We start from the raw sequence: 19,103 nt of genomic DNA on the forward strand, positions 1-19,103 counted from the left end.
GGGAGCCTTTATTGGCACTGTCATTTTCCACCCCTCTGTCAACACTGGGTCATGCCTGGTGCCACCAACAATGTGGAACCGGGGAAGGCAGTGGGGGCTGGGGGTGATACATGGGGGCTGGGGAGGCAGTGGGGGGATAGATGTGGAATGGGGAAAGACAGTGGGGGCTGGGGGTGATACATGGGGGCTGGGGGAGGCAGTGGGGGGTATAGATGTGGAACCAGGGAAGGCAGTGGGGGCTGGGGGTGATACATGGGGGCCGGGGGAGGCAGTGGGGGTTGGGGGAGGCAGTGGGGGGTGGGGCAATGGGGGGGGTTGATGTGGAACCAAGGAAGGCAGTAGGGGCTGGGGGTGATACATGGGGGCCGGGGGAGGCAGTGAGTGATCCCTGCTGCCGTATGGCCGGAGCTGGGGGTTGGAGCTGTGCGGCCGGAGCTGTGGATCAACACCCACCACCATGGGGCTGGGGCTGGGGGTCGGTGCCCGAGGCCAGCAACTGCCACCGCACAGCCAGAGCCCGGAGCCAGCGCTTGTTGCTACACGGCCACGGGTTAGTGCCCAGGGCACATGGCCGGAGCCAGGGGTCAGCGCCCCCTGCTGTGTGGCCAGAGCCCGGGGCTCAAACCATGCAGCTGAAACCCTGTGGCCTGTTTTCACCCAGGGCTGAAGCCCAAGCCCCAGCGTGCCCTGCCCACCCCACAGGTGGCTCAGGACTCCCCTTGACCCTGCAGCATTGCGCCCCATCTGTCTCCAGAGGTGGTGCACGGCGGCTCATGCAGGAGCAACGGGGGAGGGGGGAGGCTGATGCTTTGGCTGCTCCATCACTGCCCAGGAGGCTGTTACAACTGCACGAAAAGCCCCTGGTGGCCGCATGTGAGAACTGCTGATTTAAACTCACTTCCATGCTGCCAAAACCTTCCCCACTGTACCTCCTAACTGCTGGTTTCTCAGGGAAGCGTGTACTTAAGGGTTAAGTGAAGTGCTGCTGTCAGAAGAAGCTTTGTGTCCTTTAAAGGAAACCAGGATAGAAAAAAATACTGAAGATGATTTTTAATATTTTCTTTATCCAACAAAATTAATGAAACAATATATAAAATTCTATAAACAAACCTTTTGCATTTTACAGATTTGTAGTATGCAAAATTTGATTTTATAAAGTGCCCATCCCCAGATATATTCCAGATTAGTATAAACAAGACATGATTTCCCTGGTAACTGGGACCAGTTTTTATTCCGTCTCTTCAAATATAAAAGGAGCAAATTTAAAAGTTCATTTGTATGTAGGCTTCGGGAAGAGTTCCTTTCTAGTTTCTAAAAACACAACACGGTTTTCTTTTCTGGATTTCTCGGCCTCAAATACAAGGAGGTGGGACTGCAGGGTTGCTTCTGGACCAGTCTGAATGAGGGATGGTTTACTCTCCTGTTTAAAAAACAAAATTGTTTCTAGTGATACAGGAATGAAAGACACAAGTCTGGTTTATAAAGCTGGATCCTTGCATCCCTCTCACAAGGGGACTAGCTGATCAGGCTCAAGGCAGTATTCAGAAATAAATTGTTTATCATCCCTTTACTATGCGAGTTGTACCAAAGCAAGAGTTAGACAAGGGTTGGGCAATCACCATACAGTTCAATGGAGTAGATATTCATTAGAATGTTACTGCCAATAACGACAGTCTGCTCAGTAATAAAGCTTTTGATAATTAGGGGAGGCAACGTTGTCTAGTAATAACTGGCTGAACGGAGAGAGGTCCTATACTCAGTCACTCCAATGCTGGGGGAATCTCAGCTTTGTTCATCTTCCCAAAAGAATTTTAAAATGGGGACACCTCAAATGACTTCTCTCTCGGACAGAAAGAAAAGAAATACTGGTGGGGAGAAGAGGGGACCCTGGTCTGGGGAGAGGAGGCGTACAGAACTTCTGTATGGTATGGGAGGGACAGAGGGCACACACAGCCCTGCCTGGGGGCGATGAAGAAACGTGTGACATGGAGGGGTGAGCAGATGCAGGGAATCTGTGAAATAGAGGGGGATGGGAGGGTGGCACATGGTTGAGGGGATGGAGGGAAGTCAGGAGCCCTCCGTGTGTGCAATGAGTACAACTAAGTGTGCGAGTGCCAAGTGAATACTACTCTGCACTTCAAAAATGACTTTTATCGTGGTCTCAAAGAACTTTAAAGATGCAGATTATTTCTTCCCATTTACAAATAAGCTCTCTGCCGTGGTTTTCTGAAGAGCGCAGCACAGAGTCAGAGGATTAGCTATGCTTCTGGCTCATGACCAAAACAGATCATCTGTCAACGTTTGCTTTACGTGCATGTAGCATTGAGGGGTGGGGTTCTGGGAAGGGAGCAGGAGTGATGCTTACCTGCCTAAACCATCCAGTAGAAGATCTGGAAGTAAAAGGCGACTGCCAGAGGCAGGTTTCAGTATGAACCCAGCGCTCAGGTAAAGCCTGGCCCCTTCTTGGTGGCTGAGGAGCATTCTCTCTCAGAAGACCTAGTCTTGGACTGCTAAGGTGTGAGGTGGCGTTTAAGGAGCACCGCCGGGGATGCATACGTCCTACTGCCAAGGAGCTCGGCTGCACACCACTATACAGCTGAGAGCTGGAACCTGATCAGTGGCTCCTTTGTGTTCTCTTAAATAGTAGGGATGAGTATTCCCTCCACTGTGGGAATTTCTGGGTAAAATCATGTTGGTGCAATGCAGGAGGTCAGGTTAGAAAAATCACATTAGTCCTTTCCACGGAATCATAGGACTGGAAGGGCCATCAAGATCTCATCTAGTCCAGTCCCCTGCACTCAAGGCAGGACTAAGTACAGGAGAACCTCAAAAATACGAACACCAGAGTTACGGACTGACCCGGCAAACAGACACCAGTTGGACCCAGAGGTATTCAATCAGGCAGTAGCGGAGACAAAAAAACAACCACCTCCCACAAATACTGTACTGTACTGTACTGTGCTGGTATTGCATCTTAAAGTTAGGCACATCTGGGCTGCCTGTCCCCACCCCTACCCCCTACTCACCACACAGGCCAGCCACTGACAGGTGAGGTTCAGAGGCGTAACTGTGAGCTCCCGAGCAGAAGTGCTGGGGTCTGCACTGGTCACGGGCTGTTTCCCCACTCTGGGCAGGAGCTGGACAAGCTTGCAACCTTAGTCTCAGTCCAGGAAAGAAACTTCCTGAGCTGCTGCTGGAACCTGGCCAAGAGTGTGAGCTGCTGGAGCCTGACCTGCTGCCTGCACGCTGCGCTCTGGAGGAGCAGCGCACTTCTAATGGGCCCCAGCCTGCCACAGTGCCCCAGGGGGCCTCACTCCTCACCCTTGCAGTTGGGCTAGAATCAGAAACTTGCCGGGCAGCAACTGCAGAGCTGTGAGCCCCCGTTCCGAGCCGTCCGCCCTGGGGAGCATCCCAGAACGGCTCGTTCAGAGTTACGAACATCTCGGAGTCACCAACAACCTCCATTCCCGAGCTGTACGTAACTCTGAGGTTCTACTGTATTACCTAGACCATGGTAGTCAATAGGCAGATCATGGGCCAAATCTGGATTGCCAGATGCTTTTGAATGGACCCCAAAATCTTTTTATTTACATATTATCGTTATTTTTTTAATGACTTTCTCTGCAGTCTGGCCCCTGACTATACATGGATGAAGAATTTGGACCTTGACAACAAGTAATTGACTCATCTACCCCATCCCCGAGAGGTGACTGTCTAGCCTGCTAAGAACCTACAATGACAGAGATTCCACAACCTCCCCAGGCAATTTGTTCCTGTGCTTAACTTTGCTGGCAGGAAGTTTTTCCTAATGTCCAACCTAAACCTCCCTTGCTGCAATTTAAGCCCATTGCTTCTTGTCCTGTCCTCAGAGGTTAAGAAGAACAATTTTTCTCCTCCTCCTTGTAACAACCTTTTAGATACTTGAAAACTGTTGTCCTGTCCCCTCTCAGTCTTCTCTTCTCCAGACTAAACGAACCCAATTCTTTCAGTCTTCCCTCATAGCTCATGTTTTCTAGACCAGCGGTTCTCAACAGGTGGTTCGTGGCCCACTGGGGGTCCATGAACCCTTTCAGGGGGGCCACAGGGCCCTGTGGCTAAAATCCAGAGCCTGAACCCCAGCACCTCCCGCAGGGCTGAACCCCCGATCCCTGGGGCCCCCGCAGGGCTGAAGCCGGGAGCAGCAGGGCTCAATTCTGGAGCCCCGAGCCCTGGTGCTCCCCACGGGGCAGAAGCCCTGAGCCCAGGGGGGTACCCAGGGGTGTTACACCTCCCCCAAACTACAGTGCAAGAGCAGGGCAGTCCTGGGGCAGTTCCAGACAATCCCCTCCACCTCCTCCTCTCCCCACCCCCTGTACCCTGAGCTGCCCCCTCCCTGCACACACAGCCCCTAGCGACCCCCTCCCTGCACCCTGAGCTGCCCCCTCCCTGCACACAGCCCCTAGCGACCCCCTCCCTGCACACACAGCCCCTAGCGACCCCCTCCCTGTACCCTGAGCCACCCCTCTCTGCACACAGCCCCTAGCGACCCCCGCACCCTGAGCTACCCCTGCCCCCACACAGCCCCTAGCGACCCCTCCTGCACCCTGAGCTACCCCCTGCCCCCACACCGCCCCTAGCGACCCCCTCCCTGCACCCTGAGCCACCCCCTGCCCCCACACAGCCCCTAGCAACCCCCTGCACCCTGAGCTACCCCCTGCCCCCACACAGCCCCTAGCGACCCCCTGCACCCTGAGCTACCCCTGCCCCACACAGCCCCTAGCGACCCCCTGCACCCTGAGCTACACCCTGCCCCCACACAGCCCCTAGCGACCCCCTGCACCCTGAGCTACCCCTGCCCCCACACAGCCCCTAGCGACCCCTGCCTGCACACAGCCCCAGCTACCCCCGCACCCTGAGCTACCCCTGCCCCCACACTGCCTCCAGCTACCCCCTCCCTGCACCCTGAGCTACCCCTCCCTGCACACAGCCCCTAGCTACCCCCCCCCCCCGCACCCTGAGCTGTTTTCAAACTTTTTGAACTGAGCCCCCTACCTTTGAGTTATAATTTTGGTTCACCCCCCCCCCCCGCCCCATCCAGACAGGCAGCTGGCCTGCTGAGGTGAGTCTGGAGGTGAGATTCCCTCCCCAGACCCCGACGTGCGGAGCTGGCGTGAGCCTCACTGGCCCCTGCCCACCCAAAATAGAAGTCAAACTATATCTATGCCCGCGTTTCCCCTCTCCCCTGGCCCAGAGCCTCCCCCTCCCACGCTGGGCCCTGGAGTTTTTATAGCATGTTGTGGGTGGCCTCCGAAAGAAAAAGCTTGAGAACCCCCCTTCTAGACCCTTAATCATTTTTGTTGCTCTCCTCTGGACCTTCTCCCATTTGTCCACATCCCTCCGGAAATGTGGCACCCAGACCAAGACACAACACTCTAGCTGAGGCCATATCAGCGTGGAGTAGAGCAGAAGGGTTACTTCTTGTGTCTTGCTTACAGCACTCCTGCTAATCCTGCCCAGAATGATGTTCGCTATTTTTTGCAAGTGTTATACTGTTAACTCATATTTAGCTTGTGGTTCATTATGACCCCCTGAGATCCCTTTCCGCAGGGCTCCTTTCTACACAGTCATTTCCCGTTTTGTATGCGTGCATCTGATTGTGCTGTCCTAAGGGGAGTACTTTGCATTTGTCTTTATTGAATTTCATCCTGTTTACTTCAGACCATTTCTCCAGTTTGTCCAGATCATTTTGAATTTTAATCCTGTCCTCCAAAGCACTTGCAACCCCTCCCAGCTTGGTATCGTCCGCAAACTTTGTAAGTGTTCTCGCTATGCCATTATCTAAATCATTGATGAAGATATTGAACAGAACCGATCCCTGCGGGACCCCACTCGTTATGCCTTCCAGCTTGACTGTGATACAAGAAAGTATCAAAAACCTTACTAAAGTAAAGCTATACCACACCTACCGCTTCCCCTCTGTCCACAAGGCTTGTTACCTTGTCAAAGAAAGATATTAGGTATTCATATCCGTATCTATCCAGTCTTAATAGCTATGAATCCAATGGCTTTCCCTCCCACATGATGTCAGCAAAAGTAGCAACGAGGCAGCTGGTAGTCAGGAGATCTGGGTTCTGGTTTTGGTTCTACCATTAACTTGCTGAGAAACCAGGAGAAACCACTGAGCCTCTCTTTGCTACAGTTTCTGTAAAACAAATGTAAGTTTTACGTACAACACAGGTGTGATGTGAGTTTTAACTACTTTTTGAAATTCACTTTTGTCCTTTTCACTTAAAAATCCCGAAGTATTAATGTAGGGTACAAATAAATGGGTGAATTCTTAAAACGTATAATTTTTTTAAATACTTGAATTGCTTTCAAAATTAACAATCCACACTCTGGGCAAATTACTGGCTCACAAACTAAATACAAATATTTAAGAGTTAGTTTCTCCAAAACATTTAATGAAACAATCCTCAAGCATTAAAAAGCAAGCAAGTTACAAATGAAGGCAACATACATAGCCAGTACACATCAGTTTCCAAGCACTGGCCTACTATCATGATATTTAATCTTGCCAAGATAATAATACTCTAACACACTCACCTTCGATTCAACTAGTGCTATCGCCTCATTCTCAAATGTACACATCAAATGACTGATCACTCTGCAATACACAATCTTAGCTCTGACTTTCCAATGCTACAGTTAATAGTTATAATCTTAAAATTGCAGTTTTTAGCATCTCCATATACCATGCCCTAGATAAAGAAAAACGTAACACTGGTCACACAAAGATATTTCTCAAAAACACACCTGAACTTCACAATGTTAACATTATGAGCCAGATCCTTGGTGCAAAAGGACCAGAAAAATGGCATTTCCAGAATTGGGATTCCCCCAGCATCAGTAGAGAATCCCTGGGTGGTGGTTCCAACACCTCACGACTTCTAGATCCCAGTGTGGGGCATTACAGGGGTAATTCAAATGGATCCTTTGCAGCTCCCTGGACTTCACTAGGTGTAGCTGTGTACAGAGGCAGATTATGATATACTGGGGCCCTGGGCACAAAGAATATTTGGGCCCCCCACAACCCTCCCCCACCATGGGGCCCCACCCTCTACTCCTTCCCTTCCCCCAAGGCTCCGCCCTCTGGTCTGGCCAGAAGCTGGGCCATGGTAAGAACTGCCCAGGGAGCCTGGGCCACCGTGGGGAGCCCTGGACCCTCCACCTGCCCTGGGCAGCATGCACTGGGGGGCAGGGACAAGGGCTGGGGGCTGCCCTCAGGTGCAGGGTCCAGGGCTCCCCACAGCTGCCTGGACTCCCTGGGTAGCTCTTACCACAGCCCAGGGCGGGGTTCCCAAACTGTGGGGCCGCCCCAGCAGGGAGGCATGGAGGAATGTTTAGGGGGGCCCGGCAGGGCCCAGCCCTACTCCTGGCACCCCAGCCCTGCCCCAGCTGTGACTCTGCTCCTAGCCGCATCCCCACTCACAGCCCCTGACTGTGGGCCCCGGCCCCACTCCTGCCCTGGCTCCGGGGTGTGTGTGTGTGTGAGTGCGACTGAAAAGGTTTGGGGACCCCGGCCTAGGATGACCAGACGTCCCATTTTGGGCCCAGACATCCCAACTTTTTTGGCAAAAGTGGGCATTTGTCCTATTTGCTCTTGCCAGCTGATCATCAGTTGGCAAGCGCCAACGGAACAAATGCCCAGTTTTGCCAAAAAGAAGCTTGGAGGGAGGGTGAGTGGCAGGGCTCGGGGCCAAGGCTGGAGCACCCACGAGGAAAAATTGGTGGGTGCTTAGCGCCCACCGGCAGCTCCCCGCACCAGCTCACCTCCTCCTCCTCCCGAGTGCACCGCGTACCCGCTTCCCCCTTAGCTCCCAGTGCCTGCGCCGCGAAACAGCTCTTCTGAGCGGCAAGCGCTGGGAGGGAGGGGGTGGAGGGGGAATGCGGCGCTCGGGGAGGAGGCTGGGCCCGGACGGGGATTTGGGGAAGGGGTCCAATAAGAGCAGCGAAGGGGCGGAGTTGGGGTGGGGACTTTGGGGAAGGGGTTGGAATGGGGGCGAGGCAGGGGCAGGGAAAGGGTGGAGTCGGGGCGGGGCCAAGGGCGGGGGGGGGGCATGAGCACCCACCGGCACTGGGGAAAGTTGGCATCTCTGGGCGGGGGGAATTGCTCACCAGTCCCACAGGCTTCTCTGGCTGGGCTGGGCTGGGGCCTCGGGGGGAAGAGGAGCGGGAGGGGGAGAGAGAAGGAGCAGGGGCTGTGCCCGTGGTTCCAGCTACTCCTGTGGGGCCCCCAATTGGTCGGGGCCTCTGGGCACGGCCCCGCTGGCCCATACGGTAATGCGCCACTGGCTGTGTATCGAGCCGTGTTACTTTAAAGAGATGGGATCAGCTACACCGCACACAACACCACACAACCCCGGATGGCAAAGCCTAGTTCTCTGTCCCCCCTCTATTGACTGGGCCACACAGATGTTTATTTGTCTGCTACAGCTACAGACTTTTAGCTCAGGCAATAAACAGACCCTTGTAGTTCCAAGTTCAATCCCTGCTGCAGACCCTCTTGTACTGGAATGTACAGTCCTACCACTGCATGTGTACGTTCATAACGTTACACAACACAGCCAATTAACAGTGATAATTAACACTGTGCATTGCTGTTTCAGTTAGCATGTTGGTGTGGCTAGAAGGGACAACTATGATAATTTAGTCTGACCTCCTGCATGACACAGGCCATGGAGTTTACCCAGAAATTCCTGCAGCCGGTCCAACAATTTGTGTTTGAACTAAATTATATATCTTAGAAAAGCATCAAAGCCTTGATTTAAAGACAAAGTGTGGTAATTTAACCACTGGAACAGATTACCAAGAACTGTGGTCATTACCCTCCTTCGTAGAACTGCTGGCATCTTACTGCAAGTTTCAACTTTGCTGACTTCAACTTCCAGCCAGTGGATCTCATAACACCTTTGTCTGCTAGATTAAAGAGTCCTCTAGTAGCAGATATCTGCTCCCTATGTAGATTACTATAGCACCATCATCAACTCACCTCTTAACCTTCTCTGAGGTGAACTAAATGGACTGACGCAAAGTTTCTCTTTGCGGAATATGCTGTCAGACCACACATCATTCTTGTAGCTTTAACTCACTCCAGTTATTCGGGATTCTTTTTGAAGTGGTTGAGTTGCATCATGGTAGTAACCTAACGCTTGGAGATCGGTATTGTGTTGAGAATGAATGTTCCTTTAACTTACGTGTTTTGTGCTTTTTGATGTTTGTGTTTTTGTGAAGACATGCACTTGCGCAACCCTAATTCACAAGGGGGTTTTACATAGGATTGTCATCGTTTTAAAAAATAAAAACAGAAGTAAATGTGAGCGCTGAGGTCCGAGGGCTGTGTGACATCTCCTTTACTTAAAACTTTGCATCCTCAGAAGACAAACTTTAGCTGATGTTCCAGCTTCCTCTGACACTCAAAGTTTTAACATTTGAAGGAAGAGCCATTTTATAAACCACATTTTATCTTGCAGTCTTTTTTCTGAATTAGGAGATAAGGGACAGCCAACATACAAAAATATTGTCATTTTAAGTTGTAAATGCATTCCAAATCCACACTTAAGATGTAATTATCCCCTCATCACCCAGAAATGTGACTATAGTCTAGAGAAGTTTCTCAGAAGGGGCTTGTAGAATGGTGGATGAGATGTCTAAATAACGGGACTTCTGCTACCATTGCTGCTTGTATTGAATGTCTGTTATTGTGGAAATCCCTACACTTGTGGCAGGGTTGACAAAGAGAACTTACAGTTAACGCTGAAATAAAGTTGTCCATCAGATAGTAGTCAGCTCCATCGTGCCCCATTAAATGGCTTGGAATGAATGCGGCTTTGTTTGTTGGATAAGCAGTTTTCTCTCTTGTGCAAAAGTCAAAAACTTGCACTGATCCCCCCTCATCACAGAATAGTTCTCCCTAGAAGTCCAGAGTAAAGCACAAAACACACCTCTCTAAACACATCACTCGGAATTTTTGACAGTAATAATTGGAGATATACCAATCTCCTAGAACTGGAAGGGACCTTGAAAGGTCATCTAGTCCAGCCCCTGCCTTCACTAGCAGGACCAATTTTTGCCCCAGATCCCTAAGTGGCCTCCTCAAGGATTGAACTCACAACCCTGGGTTTAGCAGGCCAATGCTCAAACCACTGAGCTATCCCTCCCTAATGTTTCTAGTGTGTCTAAAGCGTGTCCACATTGCTCACGGTGTGGCCACACTACAATATGGGCAGTGTAGACACACCTTACATGTAATGTCCACAATGAGTTTCTATCACAATTAAAATGTATTAAAATCTCTAAACAAGATATTAAGATCACTCCTAGAAAAGTTACACTGTATGTTTTTAATATCTTCACTATGGACAGCATCTACCTGGTATTAAAATAATGGCTAGCTTCATCAGCGGGAGGATCAAAAATGCATCACAGAGCTATTGCACTTGTTTATTTGCTGGCCACTGACCTCCAGTTTGACAACGGCCTCATATGGTCACAGGCCTTTAAAATGTGTCTCAAAAGTCAGCATAAAACAGCAGGAAATACTATATGGTAAAACAGTCTGTAAGGGACAGTTAGCAGGCATAGCACTGAATTACTAGACCATAGTTGTTTGCGTAACAGAGGTGTCCAGTAAACCAGTGCAGCAACACAGATGAAAAACTATTGCACTCAGCAAGACCCTTCCCCGTAACAACACTTTGTGAGCAGTTACACACACAATACGCTGAAGTGTTAGTGTTTATAGCAAGGTATTAATTCAAAAATCGCTAAGGCCCATAATCCAGGCATCATCTTTGATCTGGCCCCTCTTTTTTGAGTCACACATCCAAGCCATGTCCAAGACTTGCTGCTTCTACCTCCATAATGCCTACTGTTCCACATTCCTAGCTTCCCAAACTACCACAGCTGTTGTTCAGAATATCTCACACTCTGAATACAGGCCCTCAGTATCTCTGTCTCTCTGGCCTTTAATGGGAATGAGGTAGTGTCCCCATAACTAAGGCCCTAAGAAAAGAACAGACTTTTTCTTTTCTTTTTTGAATTCACGGTAGCATCCCAGGTAAATGTTTGCATTTCATGGGACACGCATGGCCGCGGATCACCCCTGAACTGCTGTGATTTTTCCAACAGTGGCAAGGCAGAAGCAAGGTTAGCGGGTCAGTCCCATCCCCGAGTGTGGTAGGAGGTGGAGGGCTGGTCCTAGCCCAGGGAGTGTTGGTGTTTTACCACATGGTACTGGCCAGCCCAACCCAGGTCAGGGACTGGGGTCCAGCTAGCTCCATGCTCAGCTCCAGCAACTGCTGCTGCTTCCTGTCTGTCCAGGCTGCAGCACTGACAACACCACGATTAAGCTCCCTGGCCTGGTCCGCCTCATTGCAACCTCCAGCAGCCTGAGGGGAGACAACGCAGCACCAGCTGGTGGGGAGCTGAGGCCGGGATCCCTCCCCCCAGCCTGATTCTCTTGCCAAGGCGTGGCCTTCCTCACACTTCGATCACCCTGCAGGGGAACAGGCTACCTCACACCCCGATCTCTCCATCAGGGTAGGGCCTCCTCTCACAGCTGCTCATATTCCAAGTGGCTGCAGTGCTAGACATTGTGCTGGCTACAGTGGGGGGATGGATCCTGGTCTCGGCTCCTGCGCTGTCTCCCCCAAGGCTGCCAGGGACCACTCCTAATCGCTGCATTGTCAGTACTGCCTCTCTCTGCCTGCTGGCCAGACAGGAAACTGCAGTGGCAGCCTGAGCCAGATCTCAGTGCGGCGTTAGCTAGGCCCTGATTCCATCTAGTGCCATGTGGTCAGACACTTCCCCTACTGCCCTTACCATCTTCCAGCCCCCCACCCCCCGAATGGGACCCGCCTGCTAATCCCCCCAATGAGCAACCTCAGCCGGGAGGTGGGAGCAGGGATGCCCACTTCCCACCCTGCTGTTGGAAAGGGCTAATTCCATGATTTCCATCGAGTCCATTAAATTGTGATTTACAAAGGGCCTTACCCATAATATCCGTGTAATAGGCCTTATCCACAACTCTCGTTGATTTCAGTGGGAACAAGATTGTGCCCAGTAACTAGTAATGGTGACGAGTGCAGCAATCACCCATTAATTTACCTTGGTCCCATAGATTGTGGTTTTCCTTGTACCCAGCTGCTCCGTGAAGGCCATCATAGTAAAAGCAGCTGTTGCTCCTCCTTCAAACTCCATATTAACAACCTGCAAAGAGTAAAGAAGTTAAGAAACCTACAGCTGCTCTAAAAGTGCTGAGAGGGCTCTGGCAGGAGTGGGTGAGGGTGTATTTCCTGCCGTCTCTCATATAACTAGGAGTTACACAGTAGACAGCACAAACATCTGAAAGATGAAATTAATGGAAGTTACAGATCTAGCACATGAGGCAAGCTGTAAAATCCATGCGTTGTGTGCTGTGAGCATTTCTAAAGAGCAGCACGGAAGTCATGTGTTGTATACGCTCTATTTGTCAAAGAGCTTTACTTTGTTTTATCTTGTGCTGCACACAAGATACTTTTCAATAGTTTACGTTTTCCAGCAGGACTCTTGGCAGATTCACACTGTCTCAGAGTGGTGTTATTAGAGCTATGCTTATGGAAGCACTTCCAAAAGACTAGAGCTTACACACAAACGTTTTCTCAAGGGCCAATCTTTCCTTACAAAATCTCAAACAGGGAAAACTTTAACCAAATAAAACAACTTAACCTGGTTTACTTTAAGATATACAAATTGAAGTGCACTGGTTTCATACTCAGAACTAACTTCTACAATTTTTAAAAATGTAAGTAAATAAATAATATTTTACATACACTGGCTAGATGAACAAAAATATCATACCTGGTTACTGACAACATCATTGTCACATTCATAAACACATCTTCCATATGGACCGCTGCGTAGGGCCTCTGTCACAGATTCTATGTCACAAACACCACTATTGCACACAACAGATACTGGCCAATTAAAATAACCCTACAAAAAATAACAACAATGTTACTTATGCAAGACATACCGTATTCTTATCTCTTCTAAAAAGGCAAGAAACTTGCCTCTTATCTTGGACCAAATTCTCATTTATATGTACAGAAATCAGAACCATTTGCTACAGCTGGGTCACAAAACTGTTCCTGTAGGTAAACAACACGAACTCTCAGCGTGATGCTGTGGCAAGAGAGTTAGCATGATCCACTGAGGTATAAACGGGAGTATCAAGTAGGAGTCCAGAGGTGGTGGTATCTCTGTGTACGTTGGGCCCACTTCTGGTGTCCACACTTTAAAAATGATGTTAACAAATTGGAAAGAGCTCAGAAGAGAGCTACAGGAGTGACTCTAGGTCAACAGGCGACTTGATCAGTCTAATTTCCTACGTGAAGAGAAGATTTCTGATAGCTGGGGGGTTTCTAGGTGACAAAGGCATAAAAAGATCCAGTGTCTGGGTGCAGAAGCCAGACAAATTAAGATGGGAAATAAAATTATGTTTTTTTAACTAAAGGGTAATTAGCTATTGGAACAACTTACCTAGGTAGGTGGTGGATTCGCCTTGAAATCTTTAAATCAAAATTGGAATTCTAACAGATATGCTATAGCTAGGGCTCCGTGTCTGTCTGACTTCTGCAGCGGCCAGTATGGCTGAGCCCGGGGCTCCCTCCCTGCAGCTGGTGCTGTGGGCCCCTGGGCACCCCCCAACCTCCAAGATTCAGACAGGGTTATTTGTGGTATAAGTCATGGACAGGTCATGGGACGTGATATTTTGTTTCTTGCCTGTGACCTGTCCATGACTTTTACTAAAAATACCCATGATAAAATCGTAGCCTTCGCTATAGCTCAGCTGAGAAGGTATGAGCTTGAGGAAGGTGAAATTCCATGGCCTGTATTATGAAAAAGTTCAGTCCAGATGATCATAATGGTCCTTTCCAGCCTTGAAAAGTCTTATGAATTCTTGCTATCCCTGGGATTCTCCACTGGCCTCCTCAGGTCACCCCTGAATCACAACCAACACCAGTGAAGGTGCTGTTCATATGCCTCCACTTTACACTGGCAGGCTACCGGAGAGCAGGCAGCAGCAGCAGGACTCCAGGCTGATTTATTGTAGCTTGCAGCTGGAAAGAGTGCTTGTCAAGTGACAATGGTAAAGAATCAATGAGTTGCTTCTTTTAACAATGAACAAGTAACTTTTAGAATAAGGAGAAAAATACCACCCCACAAGCTTCTCTTTCTCTGCTTCACTGTATAGCTTCTGCCTCCAACCTTCCGCAACCACCTCCCAGTGATTTAAAGAAACAGCACAGATATCCTCACAGTGTCCACAGTGGCTAAATCTCCTGCTGGATTTGGAGTTCAGCACAACGGGAGTGGGCATGCCATGCCCAACTTTCCTCAGGCCATGCCCCCTGCCTTACTGCACACTGACACTAACGGGAGTCTGTGCCATCTACGGCTTTCCCCAGCAACGTGACCACTACAGTTCAGAGACACTTGACTCTTTTTTTCCTGAAACTAGTGTTCACTGGTTCAGCCACTTGTGTCTGCTTATGGACTCAATTGTGACACCATGCCCCATATTCTTCATAAAAATATTGTTATAATATGATTTTGGCATAACTAAGATGTGGTTTAGGCCAGGTGGGTCATGTGAGATATCATTGGAAAGGTTATGATTTACTGAGTATGATTATCCTATTTGTATGCATGTATCATTTCTGTACCTGAAGTTAGGAATATTGACTGTGTAACAATTCCAAGTGGGTTTGCACCTGGGGAATGCCCACCAGACAAAATGCAATCCGTCTGGCTGGTTAGTCAATGGGCCATTAGGAAGAACAATAGGATTTGAAGATGCTAACCTCCCACCTTCCTAGGAAGTCTTCCTGAGGATTTATGACTGCTTTGACACTGCAGGGTCATGTGATCATGTCACCTGGTACTGGACTCCATCTTGGACTGCTAGTATTTTTCCATTAGTAAGGGGTGCGATCAAACTGGGAAAAAAAGGATTCCCGCCATATGTAAATCCTATTTAAGGCTGGGGAGTGGATTTATCAAGGTCAGTTCTTCATGGACTCCCCGCCCGAGATGACTGCCGAAAACACCCAAAACTGAACTGGAGAAGAAAGGACTGGTTCCAGGCTAGGTGGTGTCTGGCCTGTGAAAGGAATAACTGGAGTTCTAAGCTGCAAGCAAGAGCAGTTTGTCTTCAAGAAACTCTGCAACCTGCTTAAAACAACATTTAGGGTGAAAAATTACTACTTGTAGCCAGTTTCTTTAGAGTATTAAGCTTAGTTTGTGTGTTTATTTGCTCAGTAATCTGCTTTGCTCTGTTTGCTATGCCTTAGAATCACTTAAAATCTATCCTTTGTAGTTAATAAACTTGTTTTTGTTTTCTCTAAACCAGTTTGTGCAATTCATAATGGGGGAGGGGGGAAGCTGTGCATCTCTTGCTCCACACTGAGGGAGGGGGCGATATTCATGAGCTTATGCTGTACAGTTCTCTGTGCAGCGCAAGACAATACAATTTTGGGTTTGCACCCCAGAGTGAGTGTGCACTTGAATGCTGGGAAATCCCCAAGCTGATTCTTCCCAGGCAGAGCTGACCTCAGTGTCTGTGTCCTTCTGCAGCTGGGAGGGTCCCTACCTGTGTGTGTTCTGGAGGAGGCTGGAGGGCCTGGCTCAGCAGGACAGGGCGAGGGAGCCCAGGCTGGTGGAACAGGTGGGCTCAGTGGGACCCCAGTACATCAGAAGGCACCAGGGCCAGATTAAGGCTAATAAGGCTAAAGCCTTAGGCCCTCCAATGTTTAGGCCCCACTGCAGGCCCTCCAGCTGAGCGATGGTAGCGGGGCCATATGAAATTTTTGGTCTCATTAGATATTGCTTTGTACAAATTAATCCATCAAGACTGTGAATTCAATTTATGGTGGTTGTGATTTTGTCATTGCGGGCTAAGTGAGTGTTTGTGGGCCCAAGCAATATTGAACTTTGTACACACTAGGCCTACACTGGACGACAGAAACCACGTAGAGAAAAGGAGGATGGCAGAAACTGAAGGAGGCCCAAGAAAGACGGCAAAGACAAGATGTAGTGCTGATAGGAACTCCTCTCCTAACATTTTTTCCTCCTACTAAGTCTGGTGGTGAAGAAGTCCAGGCAAATACCAGCCCAAGTGAACCTGCTGCACCTGTGCCTGATGAAAAGGAGCAGCTTTCTGTGACTTCTCTAGCTGCAGTCTCACCCCACCCCTCTGATGACTTTCCCAGTGATAGTAAATACACTCCAGAAGCAGCAAAGAATCCTGTGGCACCTTATAGACTAACAGATGTTTTGTAGCATGAGCTTTCGTGGGTGAACACCCACTTCTTCGGATGCAAGCAGTGGAAATTTCCAGGGGCAGGTGTGTATATATAAGCAAGCAAGAAGCAAGCTAGAGATAACGAGGTTAGATCAATCAGGGAGGATGGGGCCCTGTTCCAGCAGCTGAGGTGTGAAAACCAAGGGAGGAGAAACTGGTTCTGTAATTGGCAAGCCATTCACAGTCTTTGTTTAGTCCTAAACTGATGGTGTTAAATTTGCAGATGAACTGGAGCTCAGCAGTTTCTCTCTGGAGTCTGGTCCTAAAGTTTTTTTGCTGCAGGATCGCCACCTTAAAATCTGCTATTGTGTGGCCAGGGAGGTTGAAGTGTTCTCCTACAGGTTTTTGTACATTGCCATTCCTAATGTCTGATTTGTGTCCATTTGTGTCCACCTGGCCACACAATAGCAGATTTTAAGGTGGCCATCCTCCAGCAAAAAAACTTTAGGACCAGACTCCAGAGAGAAACTGCTGAGCTCCAGTTCATCTGCAAATTTAACACCATCAGTTTAGGACTAAACAAAGACTGTGAATGGCTTGCCAATTACAGAACCAGTTTCTCCTCCCTTGGTTTTCACACCTCAGCTGCTGGAACAGGGCCCCATCCTCCCTGATTGATCTAACCTCGTTATCTCTAGCTTGCTTCTTGCTTGCTTATATATACACACCTGCCCCTGGAAATTTCCACTGCTTGCATCCGAAGAAGTGGGTGTTCACCCACGAAAGCTCATGCTACAAAACATCTGTTAGTCTATAAGGTGCCACAGGATTCTTTGCTGCTTCTACAGAACCAGACTAACACGGCGACCCCTCTGATACTAATACACTCCAGCGATCCAGGCAAGTGGGACATGACTTCTCAAGATCTCATTACATATTGGACAGAAATGCCAGGATCTAGCTGCTGACTTTTCATTGGCAAAGCGAGAGTACACCAATCAGAATCATTATCTGATCAAATCAATGTTTCAATATGTGAAGCTTAACAAACAGATTGGCAAGCGATAATGGCTCATCTATTCACCTTCTAAGTAGAAAGTGAACTGTTTTTACTGCCGCCTGTTTTCTGATACCAAAAAGTGGGGAATGTTCTGTGAAGGCTTCAGTGATTGGAAGAATACCGCATACATTACCAATCATGCAATGAGTGAGCAGCATATATTGTCAGTTAGCAGCTACCATGCCTGAAAGAAAGTTAATGGCAGAATTGATACCCAAATGGAAAACCAGTTTTGGAAGCTAGTGCTTACTGGAAGAATGTTCTCAGGCAAGTAGTTGAAACCATAGGTTTTTTTGCTGAGCGTGTTCTGCCATTCCATGGCTCAGATGAGACTGTTGGATCGAAACACAATGGCAATTATCTTGGCGTTCTAGAGCTAATCATTAAGTTTCACCCTTTCTTAGCTCAGCAGATCAATGAACGCACAAATCGTGGAAAAGGCGATACATCATATCTATCAAAGACTATTTGTGATGAATTCATTGCACTGCTGGCGAAGAAGATGCTATCAGCCATTGTAGATGAGATCAAAGCTTTGGGATATTTTTCACTGTCCGTCGACTCAACACCGGATGTGTCACATGTAGATCAGCTGACTGTCATCTTGCATTATGTGCTACCCAGCAGACCAGCTGAGTGTTTCATGACCCTCATAAACATCACCAGTCACACAGGGGAGAAACTTGCCTCGTACCTACGCCATTTCCTCACCGAAAATGGGATTGACATCAGCCTTTGTTGTGGCCAAAGCTCTGACAATTCAAGTAATATGAATGGCAAATATTCAGGGATGCAGGCAAAGATAAAAGAGTGCAATTCTTTGGTGGATTCCATACAATGAGCTGTACACTCACTCCACCTTGTTGGCCAGTCTGCCATGGATTATTGTGTTGAAGCAGTTTCTTTTTTTGGATTTGTCCAAGAATTTTACAATTTTTTCTCTGCATCAACCAGTCATTGGATGATTCTTAGAGATTCACTACCAGAGGGATGCCCAGTGCTAAAATTCCTCTCAGGGACACGGTGGAGTGCCAACGCTGAAGCTGTGAATGCAGTTGTTCTGGGATACCCCAACGTCCTTGAAGTGCTAGAGAGCATCAAGGATGATGAATCTCAAAAATCAGCAACAAGAAAAGATGTGAAGATCCTGAAGGATGTAATGCAGACTTTGGAAACTGGTATTTTGTGTGAGGGCTGGAATGATGCAGCCATTCAGCAAGTGCAGTTTAAGCTTGCAAAGTGCTCAACTTGACCTTTCCAGTGCTGTAAACCTAATGAGTAGTCTTGGAACTGTTCTTCAAGAAATGTGGAATAGTTTTGATGACTATGAAATTCAGGGGGCTGCAAGGACTGCTAACCATGAATATAAGTCAGCCAAACACCGCAAAAGACAGAAGACATGCGACGATGCAACTGCCCACTCATTCAGTGACAAGGAGGCCTTCACAGTTAATATCTTCATCACAATCATCGCCAAACTGAAGAGTGCATTAGAACTTCGGCTCGAGGCTTACGAAAATATTGACAAAACCTGTAGAGTACTGACAAATTTTTCGCCTAACATTTCAAGTTCCAAAGTCAGTGAAGGTATCAAATGTCTGTGTCAGATGTACCCACACGATCTTCCAGTAGATTTTACTAAAGAATTTCTTCAATTTGTTGAATTCACATCACACTCTCAGATATGGAGAGAAAAGATGACAAAAACAAATCCATTTTTGA

The 19,103-nt window shown here is 48.5% G+C and overlaps 1 protein-coding gene across 7 annotated transcripts in view; it reads right to left on the reverse strand.

Annotated features, from left to right (window-relative positions):
- Window positions 1-1,078: 1,078 nt before the first annotated feature.
- LOC120375049 (uncharacterized oxidoreductase YjhC-like) overlaps window positions 1,079-19,103 on the reverse strand; it is a 62,116-nt gene continuing 44,091 nt past the window's right edge. For 6 of the 7 annotated variants that reach the window (XM_039495628.1, XM_039495631.1, XM_039495629.1 and 3 more), the window contains exons 11-14: window positions 12,877-13,011; window positions 12,145-12,246; window positions 9,785-9,949; window positions 1,079-1,420 (exon numbers count right to left, since the gene is read on the reverse strand). In XM_039495628.1, coding sequence (XP_039351562.1) covers window positions 1,271-1,420; window positions 9,785-9,949; window positions 12,145-12,246; window positions 12,877-13,011 — 552 coding nt within the window. In that variant the 3' untranslated portion in view covers window positions 1,079-1,270. The remainder of the gene's footprint in view (window positions 1,421-9,784; window positions 9,950-12,144; window positions 12,247-12,876; window positions 13,012-19,103) is intronic. The other variant, XM_039495633.1, reaches the window with a different exon arrangement.

Source organism: Mauremys reevesii, linkage group 11 (genome assembly GCF_016161935.1).
Source record: "Mauremys reevesii isolate NIE-2019 linkage group 11, ASM1616193v1, whole genome shotgun sequence".
NCBI lineage: Eukaryota > Metazoa > Chordata > Testudines > Geoemydidae > Mauremys > Mauremys reevesii.